The 21,061-nt window shown below is 44.7% G+C and overlaps 1 protein-coding gene across 1 annotated transcript; it reads left to right on the top strand.

The window, feature by feature from the left end:
* The first annotated feature begins 399 nt into the window (after positions 1 to 399).
* HGD (homogentisate 1,2-dioxygenase) lies at positions 400 to 20,795 on the top strand. The gene is made up of 14 exons (XM_028712446.2): positions 400 to 597; positions 3,701 to 3,772; positions 4,346 to 4,434; positions 6,386 to 6,491; positions 7,376 to 7,435; positions 8,769 to 8,860; positions 10,601 to 10,635; positions 10,948 to 11,027; positions 12,539 to 12,638; positions 14,815 to 14,939; positions 15,693 to 15,797; positions 16,690 to 16,816; positions 18,358 to 18,539; positions 20,353 to 20,795. The coding sequence occupies exons 1-14, from the start codon at positions 574 to 576 to the stop codon at positions 20,491 to 20,493; spliced, it is 1,338 nt and encodes a 445-aa protein (XP_028568279.2). The 5' UTR covers positions 400 to 573; the 3' UTR covers positions 20,494 to 20,795.
* The last annotated feature ends 266 nt before the right edge of the window (positions 20,796 to 21,061 follow it).

Raw genomic sequence — 21,061 nt, 5'->3', positions numbered from 1 at the left:
AGGAACAGCTAAAGAAAATGTAAAATGATGGTCTCACAAGAGGCACAACCACAATATCCCCAAGCCCCCCCCCCCCCAAAATTACCTTCAATATAAAACCAGGCATATTGCTAATAGCTCAAAAGGGATATTCTATTTTTTTGTACATATGTTTGTCAGAATTCTAAACATTCCTTATTAATTGTTGCTATTTTAAATTAAGCGTCTATCCATACTTAGATTTTCTTGGTTCCTTGCTAACGTGAGCTGAAATCAAGTGAACAAAAACTGCTAACAAGCTGCCCTTCCCCTCCCGTCTTCCCTCCCTTTCTGTTTGTTGATCTGCAAAGATCAATTCCTCCCTTTGCTCTAGCAGAGAAGTCTGTTTCTTATTAAACTCAGGCTTGGTTGAGTAACTAGTTCAAAACTTCTCTTGGACTTGCAGGGTCGATCTCTTGCCATCGCACGATCAAGACTGTCCTCAGCTGCTGCCGCGAGAAAATAAAGAATATTCCATCACTGGAGCTCACTGGCTTATCAGCTGGACAAAACACCTGGCTTGGCTTTTGTGACTTCCCCTGTAACACAACAAGCATGGACAAATTTGCAGAGCTGAAGGTAAGACAGTGTAGCACTGAGAGCCCGGAGCTCTCTCTGCAAGAGCTAAAACATTTCCTCGCCTTCCAATTTCCTTCTAACAACTATTATTTCTTAGGAGATCTATAGAATACTTTTGTTTCAAGCTGGTGTGGGAATCCCTTTAAATCTTATTTGGAATCCTGTCTGCAAACGTTTTCAGTGTGCAGAATGGAAACCAGATGTTGTCATGTGCTTTTAAATCCAGATGTGTGCAGGGGAAGTCTGGTGCCTCCAGATCGTTCTTCTGTTTGGCTTGGACAGAGGAGCCAACTATTTTATTAACCTGTTCGTTTAATTGCAAGTTTTCAAATGTCCCTTCCATTTTTGCTGATCTGAAAAGTTTTAAACATCAGTCATTCTATTTAACTAAATCATTTTCTCCCCATATTTTGATTTTGGCTGTCTAAATTTGGGTTGCAAGTGGGTTTTTCTTTTAACTGCAGATCCCAACTCCCATCAGTTTCACAAGCCAGACTGTCTTTTCTTTACCGACTGAATATTTGACATCCCTTCCCCCCAGCACACGTCCTCTTGGTATTTGGGGGATGTTCCTCTTTCAGCCAATCGTACTGATACCGTCTTGCTTTTGCATAACTCTCAGTTAACTCTAAAGTCTCTAGACTGAACAAGCAACTTTCCAGCAGCGCTGGGAGATTTTTAATTTTGTTTTAATTGCACCATGAAAATAGCTCTAGCAGAAATCTGCTGCCTGCTTTGCCGGCTGACTAGGATACAGTACACCTTTAAAGCACATTCAAAGCATATATTGCCCCTCAAAGAATTCTGGACACTGTAGTTTAAGGCTTGCCGGGAAGAATTGTAACACTGTGAAATCTTCCTTTAAAAAGCTCAACAATATGGCAATCCTATCATAATTCCAAGACTGTCCCTGGAAAATCAGAACGCTTGGAGGATATGCAAATATTCCAGAGAAGGGGACGCAGGTGGCGCTGTGGTCTAAACCACTGAGCCTCTTGGGCTTGCTGATGGGAAGGTCAGCGGTTCAAATCCCTGCGATGGACTGTGCTCCTGTTGCTCTTTCCCAGCTTCTGCCAACCTAGCCACCCGAAAGCATGCCAGTGCAAGTAGATAAATAGGTACCGCTTCAGTGGGAAGGTAAACGGCGTTTCCATGCACTCTGGTTTCCATCATGGTGTCCCGTTGAGTCAGAAGCTGCTCATGCTGGCCACATGACCCAGAAAGCTGTCTGTGGACAAACTCCAGTTCCCGCGGCCTGAAAGTGAAATGAGCGCCGCAACCCCAGAGTCGCCTTTGACTGGACTTAACCATCCAAGGGTCCTTGACCTTTACCTTTTACCTATTCCAGAGAAGATGTGTGCATTTGTTGGACTGAGAGACAGGGAGGGTACATCACAAACAGCCTTTGCAGCTGAAATACTTTCCTTTTCACCAAAGGGGTGGATTTTTGGGGAGTTTGACACCACATACAGGTAGAATTCAGGTAGAATGGAGCTTCTAGTGTGGGTGGTTCTAGCACTGGTCAGATGTGTGTCTCTTTTCCATCCAGAGATCATAGAATCCTAGAGTTGGAAGAGACCACAAGGGCCATCGAGTCCAACCCCCTGCCAAGCAGGAAACACCATCAGAGCACTCCTGACATATGGTTGTCAAGCCTCTGCTTAAAGACCTCCAAAGACGGAGACTCCACCACACTCCTTGGCAGCAAATTCCACTGTCAAACAGCTCTTACTGTCAGGAAGTTCTTCCTAATGTTTAGGTGGAATCTTCTTTCTTGTAGTTTGGATCCATTGCTCCGTGTCCGCTTCTCTGGAGCAGCAGAAAACAACCTTTCTCCCTCCTCTATATGACATCCTTTTATATATTTGAACATGGCTATCATATCACCCCTTAACCTCCTCTTCTCCAGGCTAAACTTGCCCAGCTCCCTTAGCCGTTCCTCATAAGGCATCGTTTCCAGGCCTTTGACCATTTTGGTTGCCCTCCTCTGGACACGTTCCAGTTTGTCAGTGTCCTTCTTGAACTGTGGTGCCCAGAACTGGACACAGTACTCCAGGTGAGGTCTGACCAGAGCAGAATACAGTGGCACTATTACTTCCCTTGATCTAGATGCTATACTCCTATTGATGCAGCCCAGAATTGCATTGGCTTTTTTAGATGGACACACGCACGGTTTATTTATCTAAAGCCTTTTCTTTTTCCCAACTTTCCAGCCTGCATTGTATGTGTAGGCCCACCCGGAATGCCTCCCACATTTTGTAAAAGAATAACAGGAGTTCTTCAAAGACAGCCATCACCAGGGTGGCCTTCAGAAAATGCATTATGCACAGTGTTTGAGAAGCAACCTTCATCCTATTCCACTTCATGAAACCCAACTTCAAAAGTCTATGTCCATGCCTGCTGTCTAATCTCTTCAATGAAAGGTCATGGTTTGTAGGCCAGAACTGAGCTTCCAATGAGAGCCCTCAGCTTTGTATTCAGTTCATTCAAATAAATGAACATCGTTTAATTTTTTATGCTCTGGTGGACTTTCATCTCCCAATTTTGTTTGAAAAATGCCAAAACAAAGATAAAATGTTGCCAGGTGAATTTTTAAATATATTTGCATTAAGCACTGTACAAATATTACATGAGTAAGCAAAAAAACAAACAAACTAGAAAGCGTGACATTTTTTCTTTTGGACAAATGCAGAAATGGGTTGCTAATTCCCAGCTCCTTATTTGTATGAAAATTCAAAACAGAGCTCGTCCCATTCCATAATGACAATTTTACTATTTATACCCCATACACCTTACTGGGTTGCCCCAACCACTCTGGGCAGCTTCCAACATAATTAAGCATTAAACATTTCTTTTTAAAAATTCCCTATACAGGATTGCCTTCAGACGGCTTGGGTATCGGATAACTCCACACACCCCAACATTTCTCCAGTGAAAATAGAGACATCCTAAGGAAAAGCGGGACATTCTGTGATCATATCAGAAACCAGGATGGCTTCTCTAAATCAGGGACTCTCCCTGGAAAACAGAGACGCTTGGGGAAGTAGCATATATATTTATAGACGCTGGTTTCATTGTGTGAAACAACTTTTTTGTTTTGCAGTACATGTCAGGATTTGGTAATGAGTTTAGCTCTGAAGATCCACGCTGCCCTGGAGCCTTGCCAGAAGGACAGGTATGTGTGACATCTGAAATGTGAGAAGCATGCTATTCACAGTGGGAGCCACGGCCAGCCTCTGGGGTGACCCAGACGTCCGTGATAATTTCCAGTGCTACTTAGAGGCCCAACCCACCCATTTACTTTGCAAATACAGTGGTGCCCCGCAAGACGAATGCCTCGCAAGACGAAAAACTCGCTAGACGAAAGGGTTTTCCATTTTTTGAGTCGTTCCGCAAGACGAATTTCCCTATGGGCTTGCTTCGCAAGACGAAACGTCTTGCGAGTTTGTTTCCTTTTTCTTAAAGCCGCTAAGCCGTTAATAGCCGCTAAGCCGCTAATAGCCGTGCTTCGCAAGACGAAAAAACTGCAAGACGAATTAATTTCGTCTTGCGAGGCACCACTGTAGATATTTTTGCACCCTCAGAGAACAAGTGGCTGGGAGTGTGTTTAAAGCAGAGAAACTGTAGTTTGAGACAGTTTTTCCAATCCATATCCATCCCTTCCATTACTTTTTTTTTTAAGTGTTGTGGTTTCCATTGGAGGTTTTTAAGCATGGATGCTTAACTCTTCTTATCTGTTTTGGTTTAGAATAGCCCTCAGATCTGCCCATATGGTCTGTATGCTGAGCAGCTTTCTGGGTCAGCATTCACCTGCCCACGATCCACGAACAGGAGAAGGTATGCATAACGTACGTGTGTGTGTGTCTATAGCGAGGGGGAGATAGTGAAATGTTGTTGGCACCAGCCTGGTGTCTTACAAGTCACTGCAACTTTATTCCAAAGACACAGATGCTGTTTAGTATTGGTAGTGATAGACTAGGGGTAGACTTTGGTAATATTTGGTAGTACAGTCAAACCTTGGATCCCAAAATCCTCTGTTTTGGAACGTTTCAGCTCCCAAATGCCGAAAACCTGGAAGTAAATGCTTCGGTTTTTAAACGTTTTTTGAAAGCCGAACGTCTGATGCTGCTTCCGCTTGAGTGCAGGAAGCTCCTGCAACCAATCGGAAGCCGCACCTCGGTTGTTGAACATTTTGGAAACCAAATGGGCTTCCGGAATGGATTATGTTCAACAACTGAGGTTTGACTGTATGAGTGAGGCCCCTGAGTGAGGCCAAAATTTGGCACCTCCAATTGGATCTTCTCAACTATGGATCTTCTCAATTTCATGTGCAGAAGTCCTTGAGGAACGTGCCAATAGGACACCTTGTCCTTGACTTCAATACAGAGGCTCCCCGTGTTTTGAGAGCCAGTGTGGTGTAGTGGTTAAGAGCGGTAGTCACGTAATCTGCGTCTCCGCTCCTCCACATGCAGCTGCTGGGTGACCTTGGGCCAGTCATTCTTCTTTGAAGTCTCTCAGCCCCACTCACCTCACAGAGTGTTTGTTGTGGGAGAGGAAGGGAAAGGAGATTGTTAGCCGCTTTGAGACTCCTGAAGGGGAGTGAAAGGCGGGATATCAAATCCAAACTCTTCTTCTTCTTCTTCTTTGCTCTGGGATCTGCTTCCACTACAAGGGCTTACTTAGTGTGCTGGTCCCGGGGGGAGGTTACCGTGGGGCGAGGTCCAGGACCTGAGTCGAGGGTCGGCAGACAGTCCTCCACGGGCGAAGCGGGGTCCAAAGCGAGGACAGGAACTCTGGGGGAACCGGACTGGGTGCTGGCCGAAACAGCTCTTCAACGACGTTGCTCCCGCAACCTGGAACCGGGCTGACTGGCCTTTATCTTCTCTGAGGCCAGGGGCGGTCCCGGCCCCCAGGTGACCCGCCTCTCCTGGCCTGGAGGCGAACACTCCTCCTGGGAGAAACCAGTTCCCTCCGCCTCTCTGCCCTGAGCCTCTGCAGCTCAGGAGAGGCTGGAGGGTTACTGGACCCAGGGGAAGACTCACCTTCCCCTGACAGGGCTGGGAGAGGCGCACCTGCAGGCAATGGGTCCTCAATCACCTCCGGAGCCAGAGTGGATTCACCTGGTGCCTGCTCCTGAGGATCCAGCACAGGTGCAGGCGCTTCAGAATCAAGGCCCTGCCCCAGTTCAGCCGGCCCTGGAGGCGGGGACTCCTGTGCAGGCTGGGATTCCTCCGGTTCAGCCTCTGAATCGGATTCCCAGGCCATCACACTTAGTCTTGGAACATGCAAGCTTGTAATTGTGGAGAGTGCCTCTGAGCAACTGCCGAACGCTCCCGCATGTAAGGGATTAGGGTATAGAGGCTTACAGGACAGCTTTCAAGAACTCTTGCTCCCTTAATCAGTCCTGAAAGAGAGGTCCACGTCTGCAGGAAAGCAGGAGTGGAATGCCCTGGAAGGAATCTGCTTACAGTCATACAGCTATGGCCACATCGATGATGCAGATTCAATGTATCCTGCCTCCCAGAGAGACTCCTTCTTTGATGCTCATTCACCACAGCGCAATAGTGTCCTGGAAATGCCTGGAATATCTGTGGAAGGCGACTGCCTCCTCTCAACACTCACAGCAACTGCAGCCCAGAAAATCTATCTCACTCAGGGGAGCAGAGACTGCTCAGTTCTTCCGCAGTCCAAAGCACAATGTCAAATTCTGCACTGGAGCAGTGCGTGTCGCAGAGGCATTTAGTCAGCCAAATTTCCATGACTTCTCTGCATTTGTTTTCCTCTCTAGCTGGCTGTACAGAATCCTGCCTTCGGTTTGCCACAAGCCCTTTCAGCCTGTGCATCAGGGCTACTTGACACACAGCTGGGATGAAGCTGAGCCTGAACCCAATCAGGTAATCCCAGGTGCAAGGAATAATGAGAACATTACAAGTCGAAACCCCTGGCTCCTTTCCCAGGAAGGCCAATGTTTCACAGAGACAGCAGTTGATATGCCAGAGACACATGAACTCAAACTTTGTTTCCCGGAAGAGAATTTAAAATCCCTCCTCAGCTTGATCACTTCTATACAGACAATAATCGTAACCAGTGCTATTTTTATTGGGGTGTGTGTGTGCAGGGGTCTGCATAACCCTAAACATTTTGTGAATCTTTGTACTTTTGTCCATTTACTGTACTTATTTCCCCCAATTTGAACTCTCAAGTGTTGGGCTCAGCTAGGTGCCCGTGGAAGGGACTGACATCATAAGAGCCAAGGTCAAACTGGAGGCAGTTAGTCTAGTGGGCCAAGAGTGCTATTGAGAAAAGAGGATGGGGCAAAAATAGGGACCCCTACATTCAAAAAAGGGACGCGGGTGGCACTGTGGGTTAAACCACAGAGCCTAGGGCTTGCCGATCAGAAGGTCGGCGGTTCGAATCCCCGCAACGGGGTGAGCTCCCTTTGCTCGGTCCCTGCTCTTGCCAACCTAGCAGTTCAAAAGCATAAAGTGCAAGTAGATAAATAGGTACCACTCTGGCAGGAAGGTAAACGGCATTTCCGTGCGCTGCTCTGGTTCGCCAGAAGCGGCTTAGTCCTGCTGGCCACATGACCCGGAAGCTGAACGCCGGCTCCCTTGGCCAGTAAAGCGAGATGAGCGCCACAACTCCAGAGTTGGTCACGACTGGACCTAATGGTCAGGGGTCCCTTTACCTTTACCTTTACATTCAAAAAAGCATTTGTTCTTTTAAAGATGTCATAATATATTCTTAGAATAATTTTTATTTCTCTCTTTCATTCTAGCTGCGATGGAAACCTTTTGAGATCCCAAAGGCCACTCAGAGAAAGCTGGACTTTGTAACCGTAAGTTAAAGACTAAAATGTAAGTTAAAAAAAATACAAACTATAACAAGGAATAGTGCCGTACATTTTGTAGCTGAGGAAACTGAGGTAGGACGATCTGCTGCAAACCACACCTTGTTAACGGAAGAGTACTCAGCCGCTCTGCTTGTAGGTATTAAGATCACATGGAAAAATACTGTAATTCTTCTATGTAAATGAAATATACACACACATTTTCTATCCATCTATCTGAAAGAAAAACAACACAAGGGGCTAGACTGGCTACATCAGCCCCATGGCCACTTAATTCACATGTAATTGTGGGAAACTGTATGAGTTCTTGGGATAATGCTATCCTCCAGCCCCCATCCCAGTCCTGAGAAATTCTGAAACCGACATGGACCTTCCCTACCTCCCTCAAAAAATTAAAACTCTTCTCTGTCTTCCTCTAACTCTTCACTGAGTGACCACTTTTAATTGTCATCATTGTGGGATGTAATCCATTGGAGCAGTCAAATACAGCATTCCTTGTTTTCCTAGAGTGGACGCAGACAGGGGGATGTTCCTCCAGCCAGTATAACTACCTGTCACACCTGGTCTGGAGCATCCTCCCCCTGCATGTGGGTGTGACCTCGGAAGACCCCCTACAAGGTCCAGTCACGCAGCCATCTTCCTCTTTTACTCTTTTGACTCCTTTTGATGCTCTTGGACTCATGGGATAAGTCCCCGTATGGGATGAATCCACACCTTTCTCTGTAACTGTAACTACAAGCCAAAACCTGCCTTCAGGGATCAAACTGTGAACTGAATGTAAGTAAACTTCTTGTTACTTTTGAAGAAAGGCTGTTGTGTCTTTATTCTTTAGAGAGGGGTCAAAAGGGGACTTCCCAGGAATAATCCAATCTGGGCATGCCAGAGTGGATTGCTTAACTAAAGAGATTCAAACGAATTTGCAGACTAGCTTCCTGCTGTATAAGGGAAATGTGCTCTGCCACTTGACTCACTAGCGTGAGGGAGGAAGTATAATATTGAATCAATACATCCTCTCCTACTATCCACAACATTCCCACAATCAAGAGTGGATTTCAAAGTTGTTTAAACTGAAAGCAATAGCAAAGTGTTTATCTAAGGTGGAGAGAATTTGGGGATGGGGTTAGCAGTGGCGTAGCGTGGGTTGTCAGCACCCGGGGCAAGGCAAGTAATTTGCGCCCCCTAACCCATGGATTTGCCCTAACCCCAGATGTTGCGCCCGGTGCAGCCGGCCCCCCCTGCACCCCCCACGCTACGCCACTGGGGGTTAGACAAGCAAAGGCACCTGTGATTTTTGCTAATGTTAAGTGCATGTTTTCCGTAGGGATTGCACACTGTGTGTGGCGCTGGTGAGCCCAGGTCTCGAGAAGGACTTGCGATTCACATCTTTACCTGTAACAACTCCATGATTAACAGGTCTGTGAGCAATGCGTGAGCCATGAAGGCTTTCCTTGACAGTTCTGGCTAATACTAAATATTGTTTTGCTACAATTTGTGCTGCAATTGATCGGGTGGGTTATGGCATTGTCATTGCTGTTTCTTTTAAACATTTCACTAATTTTATACAGTTCGCTAATTTTACAATCATGTTGACATTTCAAAACTTGACTTCCTTCCCCCTCTTTCTGCGGATCCTTAACTTTATTTTTAATATCTTCTGCTTATCGAAATTAACCTAATTTGCTCATTTATTCATCTTCTTTAAATATATACTCTTGTGAAACTGCAGGTTATTACAATAATCCTGCCAATGTTTTTATCCGTTTACAATTTATCTGTAAATATTCAATAAACCATTTCCATTCTTTTATAAAAAGTTTGTTATCTTGATTTCTTACTCTTCCGGTAAGTTTCGGCATTTCTGCGTATTCTGTAAGTTTTTGTATCCATTCTTCCTTTGCTGGGACTTCTGCTTCTTTCCATTTTGGGGGAGTTACATTCTTGCCACTGTAGTAGCACACATGAATAAGTTTCTATACAGTTTAGGTAGTTTTATCCCTATAATTTCCCAAAGAAAAGATTCTGGGTTGTTGTTTTTAAACATCCTTTTCATTTCATTATATATCATTTCCCAGTAAGCTTCAACCTTACTACAAGATCTTACTACAAAACCTTCTTTCTCTTTACATTTCCAACACTTATTTGATTTGGATTTATACATTTTTGCCATTTCTGTTTCTGCTGCTAATGCTGCTTTTATCGGCCCCCATTGCCATTTTCGCTTTTCTTGTACCTCACCATGGAATCGCTTTTGTCGTGAAGGGCAGGCTATAAAGATTTATTTGAATATTTGGAGACCTTGATTATCCCTCTTTTCTTTCCCCTTTCTCCTATTCCACGCATTGTAAGTATTTTGAATGCTGCTTGCGGCACCAGAGCAGGATGTCTTTAAGTACAAGGGTAGCCAGTGTTCTGCCCTCCAAGCGGGGGGGGGGGGGCTTGAATAAAATATGGGAGGGGCAGTTAAGCCCCGCCCCACATAACTGATCACATGACACGGTGCACACACATATTTTGAATGGCAATGCCCATCAGCTTAGGGGGCAGGCACCCTTGAATATTTTATTGGGGGTGTGTGAAGGGACCTTGGCCCCTAGGAGTTGGCTCCTATGCCCAATACGTAGATGAACTTCAACTATCATCCCTTCATCCCTGACCGCTGGCTATGCTGGGCTTATGGGAGTTGTAGTTCAGAGACATCTTTCGGAGGCACCACAATGACCGCCTCTTATCTAGTAAGCAACTTACTAGGAAAGACTCATAAAGACATCCCATAATGGTAGACATTGAGCTGGTAAACTTGTACCCAGTTGTGCTGCTTCGGAGTGGGGCCTTGCATGATTCCTCACACTCGGAATACCTCTCATGTTCCCTGAACATAGAAAACTAGGATTCCAACCTAACCCTCTCGGCGCCGGCTGTCATGAAAGTGCACTCAGTGTGTGAGCTGAAAACAATGACACTGAAAAACATCCCAGAGTCCAGGAACATTGATATCCACACCTGTGCACACAGCATTGTGGAATTTTCTTAGCAGACTCACTTGAAAAGACGTTTCGCTGAAATCAGATGAACTTCCTTAAAGAGTTTAAAATAAAGATTCTATTGTAGATACCTTGAATTTTGAACACTCGGCAATTACTTTTTCCTCTATAGATGCTTTTATAATTCCGATGGAGACTTCCTGATTGGTGAGTTGTCCCTCTGACCTTTATCATTCTGATTTGTTCTTCTCTGCTCTTTTTCTCTCTCTCTGTTTTATTTAAAGCTGCAATATTGACACAGAGGGGACTGGGAGGGTTTTGGAGCAAAGGGCAAGATAGCAGAAAGTAGATAACAATGGAATGATAGCTCTCTGTAGTATTAGAGAACCATCTACTCCAAGTGGCTTTCCTAGGGCAGGATCAGGTACCTAACAATAGCACTGTACATTTGGAGTATTGCCTGGGAATAGGGATGTGTTCCAGTCCCACAGCATATATGTTTGTGCTTCCTTCCTCCAGTACCACAGCAAGGCAAATTGCTCATCACTACAGAGTTTGGCAAGCTGATGGTGGAGCCCAATGAGATCTGTGTTATTCAGGTAAGCCCTGGACAGCACAACACTCAAACACCCTTGTATGTTGCCCTTGATCTTCTAGGCAAAAATGTTAGTGCTGCAAGACTCCTGTAGGATCCTATCACACAGCCGTTGGCCACCTGAAGGTCTCATATTTTGCTTTTCCTGCATACGAGTCACCACCCCACCACAGCTGTGCAGCTGCTCCATTGATGCTGGCCTCATGCAGTACAATGGGCGCCTATTCTTCGTTTTTGGAAATAGCTTCCCTTTTCTGCATGTGACTGCAGGCCCTGGAGAGGTACATGCATGGGCCGGATTTAGGTTTGATGAAGCCCTAAGCTACTGAAGGCAATGGGGCCCTTTATATGTCCAGCTGTCCTTTGTCAACAACAAATTGTCGGTGTTTTTTTGTGTTGAATAGATGCTATATGGTAATTTACGGACCTAACGGGTATCTAAAACCATAATGGGATCAAAATAAATAAATTATGTACTACATGAAATCAATCAGTAGGCGTAAGGCTCATACCCTTAGTCCATGTTGCCTGATCATCAGTCTACAAGCACTCTTTAATATTAGATAACAGGTACAACAGCTTGACCGACATTCAACTGCGCTGCACTGCAGTCTGCAGCTGCGTGCTACATGTTGCCATTCAATCAGTCCATGCAGAATGTAGGCACCCTATATATAGAAAGGAGCAAACCAGTGATATTTTAGGGAGCAAGCTAGCAGGCGGGGCCCATTACTTACATCATACGAGCCTATACAACACAAAACACTGTTGCTGTATGTAGGTTTTATTTTATTTGTTTTTTTATCGTATATTTTGGGAATGTACATCCAGTTTTTTCCCCTTTAAATTTTTTTGGGGGGGCCTCCATGAGAGAGGGGCCCTAAGCTAGAGCTTGTTCAGCTTATACGTAAATCCGGCACTGGCCAGATGAGCACTGCAGTGCGCGTCCACATCTGAATTAGGTTCCACATCCAGGTTGAATTGCATACATCTTCCCTGGGAAATTGTGGCATGTTTCTATGAAGGAAGGAAGCCTGGACATTGCTAGATATTAAATTTCATTCAATTAATATTGAAAATGTTGTTATCCTTGTCTCTTCTTTTGGCTCTGACATCAGCACATTCTCTTTAAAAGTTGTTCTGCCAAAAAATATGATGCATTAAAGAAAACTATAGTGACTCACCTCTACAGATTGCCTCTGGAAATTCTTATATTTGGCTCTTTTGGGAATGATGCAGTAACTGGAAACAAAAAGATGCAACTCGGTGCTTTTTTTTTAAGCTTTCTGGCATCCTAGGGCAGAAAGCTACATTTTCTGTGCCATATCTGTGATTTAGCTATTGGATCAGTCTAGGTCAGGCAAGCTGCATTGTGCTTCTACACAACGTGACCCAAATGTTGGCCAAGTCCTATTGACACATCCTTAGTCATTGGTGTGGTCAATTAGTTAATGGCCTGAAGCAAGAATCCTGAGGTGAGCTTCCTAATAGTTTTCTTTGTTCTTTGTCTCCCAGCAAGGGATGCGTTTCAGTGTAGAAGTATTTGGAGAAACTCGAGGCTATATCCTGGAGATATATGGGGGACATTTTGAGCTGCCAGACTTGGGACCTATTGGTAACTATTGACGATTATTATTGCTTTCAATAACAATATAATGCTTTTTATTAGAATCATTACAACATCACAAAACAGAGAGCAATTAAATCTCTCCCCCCCCCCCATATTTCTTCTTCGCACTACTAACAACAAAATAAAATGTGGGCCCCAGAAGTTGAAAAAGGATTTCAGAGCTACCCTGATGTTTCACATTATACTTCCTCCATCTTTTATTATAGTAAAATATTAATGTACTATAATTGAAAGCTGGTTCACACAGGCAGCAGTGCTGTTGAATTCCCACCCCACATTTCAGGCTTGCACAAAAGCCTACAATTTGCCATGTTACTCAGTGAAGTTGGTTGGCAGAAGATTCCAGGACAAGCAAAACAAGATGTTTCTTTACCCAATGCATAATTCAGTAGCACCAGATGTGGTGATATGCATTAGCTTCGATGGCTTTGAAAAGGGTTTTAGACTAAAACCCACGCCTTTAAATTCATTTATCGCCAGCATGGTGGTTTGGTGGAATATTCAGAAACGGTCTATCTCTGAACACTAGATGCAGGAGACAAGCAACAAGAGAGAGGGTTTGTCTACACTTCCGCTTGTCCTGTGCTAGAAATCTGGGTCTGAGCAGTTTTCCACTTGACCCACACATTCCCAGGGAAAAGCCACTCTTTAGTGCTCAATCGAAGCAAATGTCCATCCGGAGAAAGTCAGTTTTCCCTGGAGGAAAGCAGTGGGACGAAAGAAAGTATGGATGAGCCACCTCAAAGTTTATGAAGACCAAGGAGTCCTTGGTGGCTGCTGTTACAAACCAAATGCTAAGATTCTGTGGACCCCCACCCTGGTATGGCTCAGCAGAGCGATACTTACTCCAAGCAGCCGTTTAGAATTCCAGACTCTTGAAGTTACAATTATTATAGAATCATAGAATTGAAGGGACCTCAAGGGTCTTCTAGGCCAATTTATATTACCAGATCCTACCAACTTAACCTGGTAACGTTATGAGCTACCAATAGGTTTGCTGCAGGGTTTAGGAATATGAATCATGTGACTTGGCTCACATTTCCCAGATACTTCCCAGCCATTCGAGGACATGCAAATTTTGAAGCAAGGGTACGGAAGTCTTTCTGTTACTTAGAAATCCCTACTTTCCACAAGAATCATTGGCAACAAACCTTTCTACAGTAACATCTAAATATACAATACAGCATAAAATGTTTTCATCTCAAGTACAGAGAAGCTCTTTTTGAGTCTGTCCAAGAATAGACTGATATTCCCCGTGCTGCGTGGATGTTATTGGCCCAGAGATGGAAAGAAGAGTAGCAGATTAAGTTGATGGATTATGCCGAAATGGCAAAAATGACTGGAAGAATCAGAAATCAGCAAGACTAAAATTTTAATAAGGAATGGGGGAAATTTAGAATTTATCTTAAAAACCGTCGTAAACAGCTAAAACTGTTAGGAGGATTGGAATAACACTTGTAGTTTAATGGTGAATTTTGGACATAATGGGGATATAAAAGATTTGGATTATCATAAAAGGTGCAGGAGGAAATGATTAACAATAGGACCCACTAAAGGGAGGAGGGAAGTCCAGGAGAGTCTTTGGAATCTTGTTTTTATGCTGTATGTTGGATATGTGATTGTAAAACTTTAATCTGAAAACTATACACACACACATATATACACATACATACATACATACATACATACATACATACACTGTATATATGGGACGTGGGTGGTGCTGTGGTCTAAACCACTGAGCCTCTTGGGCTTGCCAAGCGGAAGGTCGGCGGTTCGAATCCCCACGACGGGGTGAGCTCCCGTTGCTCGGTCCCTGCTCCTGCCAACCTAGCAGTTCGAAAGCACGTCAAAGTAAAAGTAGATAAATAGGTACCACTCCAGCGGGAAGGTAAACGGCGTTTCCGTGCGCTGCTCTGGTTCACCAGAAGCAGCTTAGTCATGCTGGCCACATGACCCGGAAAATCTGTCTGTGGACAAACGTTGGCTCCCACGGCCTGTAAAGCGAGATGAGCATTGTGACCCCAGAGTCGTCAGGGGTCCTTTACCTTTACCTTTCTATACTGTGTGTGTGTGTGTGTGTGTGTGTGTGTGTGTGTGTGTTCCCAGTTCCCGGTTCTACAATTTGTTACAAAGACCTGATTGCGCCCTTCTTTCCCAGGTGCCAATGGCTTGGCAAACCCACGAGATTTCCTTGTGCCCGTTGCCTGGTACGAAGATCGCCAAGTGGCTGAGGGCTACACGGTTGTCAACAAGTACCAGGGGAAACTCTTTACAGCACAGCAGGTGAGGACATGACAGTTTTCCGTTTAGAAAATGAAGCATTTCATTCGATATCAGCCTAAGGGTTGAGGTGTTAAATGCAGTCCGTCATACTGACTTTCTCCTGTTGTGATTAAACCATGCATGTTCTGTGCATATCCACCGAGGCAAAGCTAAAAAGTCCAAAAGCGAGCAAAGGAATCTGGTTTAGCAGATTTGCAATGTTTTGGAGTTTTGGCGAGGTGAGTGGAACTGGAACACGGAACGCAGGCTCTTTAGGCAGCAAGGGAAACCAACAAGGGAACTTCCACTGGGCTTCAGTTTGGAGTGGGTTGTTGGCGGGTGAGGAGCCCACCATGTAATCCATGATCAGGTTCCCACCCCCATGACAAAGATGATCAGTCAGAAATTGCAGGAATCAGGGATGCAGGTAAGACCCCGTCCCAAATACAAAGGAGAAGCGATGCTTACTGGCAGGCAGAGGTTGTCTGTTTGCAAGTGAGCAGATAATGGAGATTATTGAACTGGTTTACTGTAATCACCACATTATTTACTTTAAAATAATATGTTTCGTATTTTACCCCCCTAGTGACCCATTTCCCCCCCAGTCATGTCATGTTTTACAATTTCTGCGTGTACAATTTTGTAACAGAAAGATAAAATATACATTTAAGGGGCAGGGATGTGTTTAGACTGTACCAGTTACATTCTCTAATCTCCATAAATACCAGACACTTTGCACAAGTCAAGGTGCTTGCATTCTGCTTAATCTTATAGAGCTCTTCTCCATTCAATGTTGTGGCCTGGCATGGGAACTACGCCCCATACAAGTACAATCTCAGCAATTTCATGGTCATTAATTCTGTGGCTTTCGACCATGCGGTAAGTTTCTGGACGTCCTGGGTAAGTTTGAAGTCTCACCTTAGGAAACATTCTATTGTTTGGTAATTCTTTCCAAAGCCAGCACCGTCCAAGGCAAGATTGGAATCAAGGGAGAGAGTAGTCCTGTAGCAATAATAATATAAGTACATTTGGAGGCTAAAACCCCGCCTTGGGAATACATATTTCATGCTGGAATCTGTGCTGGGCCTGGGGGTAACCCGAGAAACACGGTCCAGGTCCGGTCCAGAATCCGAAGGCTCCGCTAGGAGACAGTCCGACAGGGCCAAGGCAGGACACAAGGCAGGAAACCAGGCAAGGACAGGTACAGGATCTCAGGCAGGATCTGGCATACAGCAATGTTGCTCCCGCAACCTGGGGCAGGGTCCGACAGCCTTTTATCTTTGTCTGGGTAGCGGCTGGTCCTGATCCCCCGGCGACTCACCTCCCTGTTTCACCCGGAGGCAAGCACTCCTCCTGCGAGTACTCAGGTCTTTCCTTCTCTCAGACCTGAGTCTCTGCAGCTCAGGAGACGTCGGTGGGTGACTAGACCCAGAGGCCTCCTCAGCCTCCCCTGACCCAACCAGTAGTGGAGCAGCTGTAAATGATGGCAGAGCTGAAAGCAAGAAGGTAATCCCCACATCTGGAGCCAGGGCAGGCTCAGGCCCCTGACTCGGCCCAGCTGGTGCTTCTTGCAGGGGAACCTGTGCAGACTGGGACTCTTCAGGATCAGGCCCCAGATTTGGTTCAGATGATGCCGAGTCCCAGGCCATCACAGAATCATTGAGATGTACTCTAGGAGATATGCCTTGCCTGTCTCATACAACATATCTGATGCATCAGGTTAGCACTTGGCCCTGTTTAAATAACCTGTCAGTCTTCTTTCTGTTTGCAGGATCCTTCTATTTTCACTGTCCTGACGGCAAAGTCAACTCGTCCTGGAGTGGCGGTTGCTGACTTTGTTATATTCCCACCCCGCTGGGCAGTGGCCACCAAGACTTTCCGTCCACCTTATTACCACAGTATGTCTGTCACTTACTCTGCTATGCTGTGAAACTGTTACAGTAGATCCTGTCAGGCTCTGGGGAATCGGCTTCCTCTCCTGCCCCTTTCGGCAGTAGATAAGCAGAACAAAGCGAAAGGAGTCTCTTACCAGTTAGAAATTTTAATGATCACAGCGAGAGAACAAAGAAGTCATTCCTAGGAATGAAGGTCCTCCCAATTAAGGGTTCTACGCACTTCCTCCCTGGTCACTCCTGTGTCTTGCAACCTGATCTCGCAACCATTGTGCTTTCTGTGCTGCCACCTTATCTGCTAACCTTGGGCTAAGCGGCTGGACGCTTTCTAGCGACAGTGAGTCTGTTAACTTTCTCTCTCCCAGTGCTTCTCCTCCTAGCTGTTCCCCATCCAGTATTTCCCAGCTTCTGCCTTCTGAACTATGCCCTTCTGCAAACCGCTGTTCCAAATCTATACTGTCCTCCTGCTCCTGGGAAGATTCAGGATCCTGATCAGGAGCAGGGGTGGCTCCCACCATTCCTCCTCAGTGTAGTCCTCCTCAGCATGGTCCCTGACAGATACATCCACAAAGGCTTCAGTTCTGCACAACAGATAGAAGACCTCCTTTAGCAGAGTTTAGTTGCTAGCTGTTTCTTCAGCAGAACCTGGAAAGGGGGATAAGTGGTGACTAGGTAAAAGACAGTCTCCTCCAAACCACCATAAAAGGAAGTACAATAGAGGAAGAGGTGGCCTGCTGCTTATTCATTCTTTAAAACAGCTGTAAAAGCTTAATTTAAATGTTTTTTACAAGGTTGTTTTTGTACTTCACCAGATCATAACCTATTATAGTATTTGTAAGAATGGATTCCAAATATCATTACATTTGTCCATGGCAAGTCTGCGATTATATGCAAGTTGTTCATATGTTGCGAGTTTGTAGAAGTCTTCAATCCAATCGTAGAAGGGAGCCGCATTTTTATTTTTCCAATTCATCAGTATCAGTCTTTTTTGCTGTGGTAAGGGCACAGAGAGTCCACTCATATTGTCCTTTTGTAAGGTTCCATGTGCTGGGTATATAATTCAAGAGGATATTTTGCTCTGTAAATGTAAGGTTATTCCGTACACTTCCGTTGATGGTTTCAGTTACCCTCTGCCAAAAATCTTTCAATACAGGACAATGAAAAAACAAATGTTTTAGAGAAGCATTGTCCCTGTTGCATCTCCAACAGTTAGAGAGCCCTTTTTTAAACAAACGTAATGGGGTCCAGTATATTCTAAAAATTATTTTTTTGTTGTATGAGCCTCAATTTAAGATCCAGAGACACCTTTTTTATAGCAGTTAAAACAGTTTCCTGTGTGGTTGAAATTGAGATCTCTATAATTCTTTTTCTAAAGAATTAGAAAAGCTTAATTTAATAATGAACGGGTAAGGACCGTCACCTCTGTAACGTGGTTCAGATATCTCCAATTCTACAACAGACTTGAGCCTCTACAACATAGTTGACCAACTCCCACGATGGCCAAATTGCAGACCAGCTGTGACTTTACCCCTTTTTAATTTCCCCAGGGAACTGCATGAGTGAGTTTATGGGCCTGATCAAAGGGACTTATGAGGCAAAGGAAGAAGGATTTGTTGCTGGAGGTGCCACTCTTCACAGTATGATGACGCCCCATGGGCCAGATGGCGCTTGTTTTGAGAAGGCAAGCACAGGCAAGCTGGTGCCCGAGAGAATTGCAGAAGGAACCATGGTAAGAGCCTAAAACATTGAAGCCTAGCAGCTGAGATATGGGGTTTTCTTCCAGCTTGCTCTCTGGGCGGAGAGGCAAATGGAAGAGTCGCCCATTTGGGCAGCAAGAGTCATTCCTATTTTACACAGGAAATGATCCGCAAGGGGGAAGAACTTCTGACCAGTCAAAAGATTGGGAGAGAGAAGTAGGATGTCTGGCTAGCCAGAGACTGAACTGTATTAGTCAAGTGGTTTGTGGGCTGCGAAAGGAAGGCAACGAAGAGCCCAGCCAGGGATGACGGTGGGTGGGATTCTTGCACTGCAGGAGCTAAGGACTCTTGAGGTCCCTTCCAACTGCACAATGCTGATTCTATGAAAATCATGCCTTAAGGAAGCCCACGGGTCCTTCAAGGATGAATGGGCGTCCCAAGTCAACATGGAATAAGGGGGGGGGGGTGTCTTCTTCCATTTAAACCTGAGGTGCAAAAAGGGGTTTCCAAGCAGCCTGAGACTACAAAGGAATTTGAATGTGTTAGATGTTAAGACTATAGACATGCAGTGGTACCTCGGGTTACAGACGCTTCAGGTTACAGACTCTGCTAACCCAGAAATAGTACCTCGGGTTAAGAACTTTGCTTCAGGATGAGAACAGAAATTGCGTGGCAGTGGTGCAGCGGGAGGACCCATTAGCTAAAGTGGTGCTTCAGCTTAAGAACAGTTTCAGGTTAAGAACGGACCTCCAGAACGAATTAAGTTCTTAACCCGAGGTACCACTGTATTGCATTTTTTATTTCCTTTATATTCCATGGCTCATTCAAGGAGCCCAAGGTAGTGAACAAAGCTCTCTTCACAACAGCCACGTGATGTAGATTACGTAGAGCAGCAATCACTTGTGGGCATTATGCATTTACTAACTTGCACGGGAATAATCCGTGATGCTTTATGAACTTGGGCCTCTGTACGAGGACTTGCCAAGGCATGCTGCCTTTTGTAAATAGTTCAGGCTATGTAAGAATTCAGATTTGTCAAGTCTAGCCAAGTACATGCAGAATTGTGTGCCTGTTACCAAGTTCTGTGTGACATGCTCATGCAAATATACCACGCAAATTGAATTAGGTAATAGCCTTAAAATTCAGCATCATGAGATGTCCATCTTTTATCTAATTTGCAGTTGGATTGGCTGGGGTGGTGAAAAGGATTTCCAGTTATCAAGATATAGTGTTTCAGTGACTCATGTATCCCTGAAATCAAGTCAGGATCAACAGAACTGAAAATTAATTGCAACAAAAACAACTACAGTGGTACCTCGGGTTACGAACTTAATTTGTTCCGGAGGTCCATTATTAACCTGAAACCGTTCTTAACCTGAGGCACCACTTTAGCTAATGGGGCCTCCCACTGCTGCGCAATTTCTGTTCTCATTCTGAGGTAAAGTTCTTAACCCGAGGTACTACTTCCGGGTTAGCGGAGTCTGTAACCCAAGGTGTTTGTAACCCAAGGTACCACTGTATATGAAAGTCTGGTTTTTTCTACTGATAAGCAAAATTCGGCTTCTCAGTGGACTTCTAATGGCCGAGTCAACCCAGTTCTGAATATTCATCTCTATATCTGGACAACCTTATGAGAACTTGTAAACATGAGTAGTCAAAGGCTAGACTTGTCAATACTTCTAGATACAATTTAAGGTCTCGTGTGTATAACAGATTTTCTCTCAAATCATGTGCGCAACACTCTGTGCAACAACTCTTGTTAAAGCAACTTCTGTTTGCATTTAATAAATAGGTTGTGGCTAGATACTTTCCCTTTCTCAACATTTTATATGACTTTTCCTGCAGGCCTTCATGTTTGAGTCTTCTTTTAGCCTGGCTGTCACCAAATGGGGGCTGAAAAGTTCCCTAGATAAAAACTACTACAAGTGCTGGGAAACCCTGAAGAGCCATTTCAATCCGAAGAATCCCGATGTGCAGTCGCTCTGATTTTTCTTTCCTGCTTAGCTGAAGGCAACTGTGTAGCTGTTAACAGTGTCTTGGTCCATATTACATGCAGAAACTCATGGACAGCTGAGAAGACGAATGACCTGTAAGCGCAAAACAAAAGAACTACCACAAATTTGATTTGCCAAGTGCACCTTTACATTTGTTGAAAATGTAAAAGCCCCCAAACCTCCCATCCTATAATACCCAGCGTAACAAAATGATTTTGTACTTGGTCTCTCTGGCACGAGAAAGATAGTTTTTGAGTTTCTCTCTTAAGCTAAAATAAAGGAATATTAGCAATTTGCCTTTCTTTATGATTTCTGACATACAGTGACACCCAAGTCCTTCTCATGAGCTATCATATTCAACACACTGCACAAGCTGAACTGCCATTGTACCATTACTACTTTATGATTTATTAAATAAAAAATTAAAAATCATGGGGTGTTATAGGCGGGTAGTACCTCTGGTGGGGGACACATCATGCTCCTTCTGGGGTAGTATGTCCACCTTTGGTCCCCACCCTGCACTCAGCTCTCACCTGTGGCTCTTAGGTTTCAGCAGATGA

Source organism: Podarcis muralis, chromosome 17 (assembly GCF_964188315.1).
Source record: "Podarcis muralis chromosome 17, rPodMur119.hap1.1, whole genome shotgun sequence".
Lineage (NCBI taxonomy): Eukaryota > Metazoa > Chordata > Lepidosauria > Squamata > Lacertidae > Podarcis > Podarcis muralis.
Note: the sequence above shows the minus strand (reverse complement) of the source record. Positions and strands in the feature narration are given on the sequence as shown.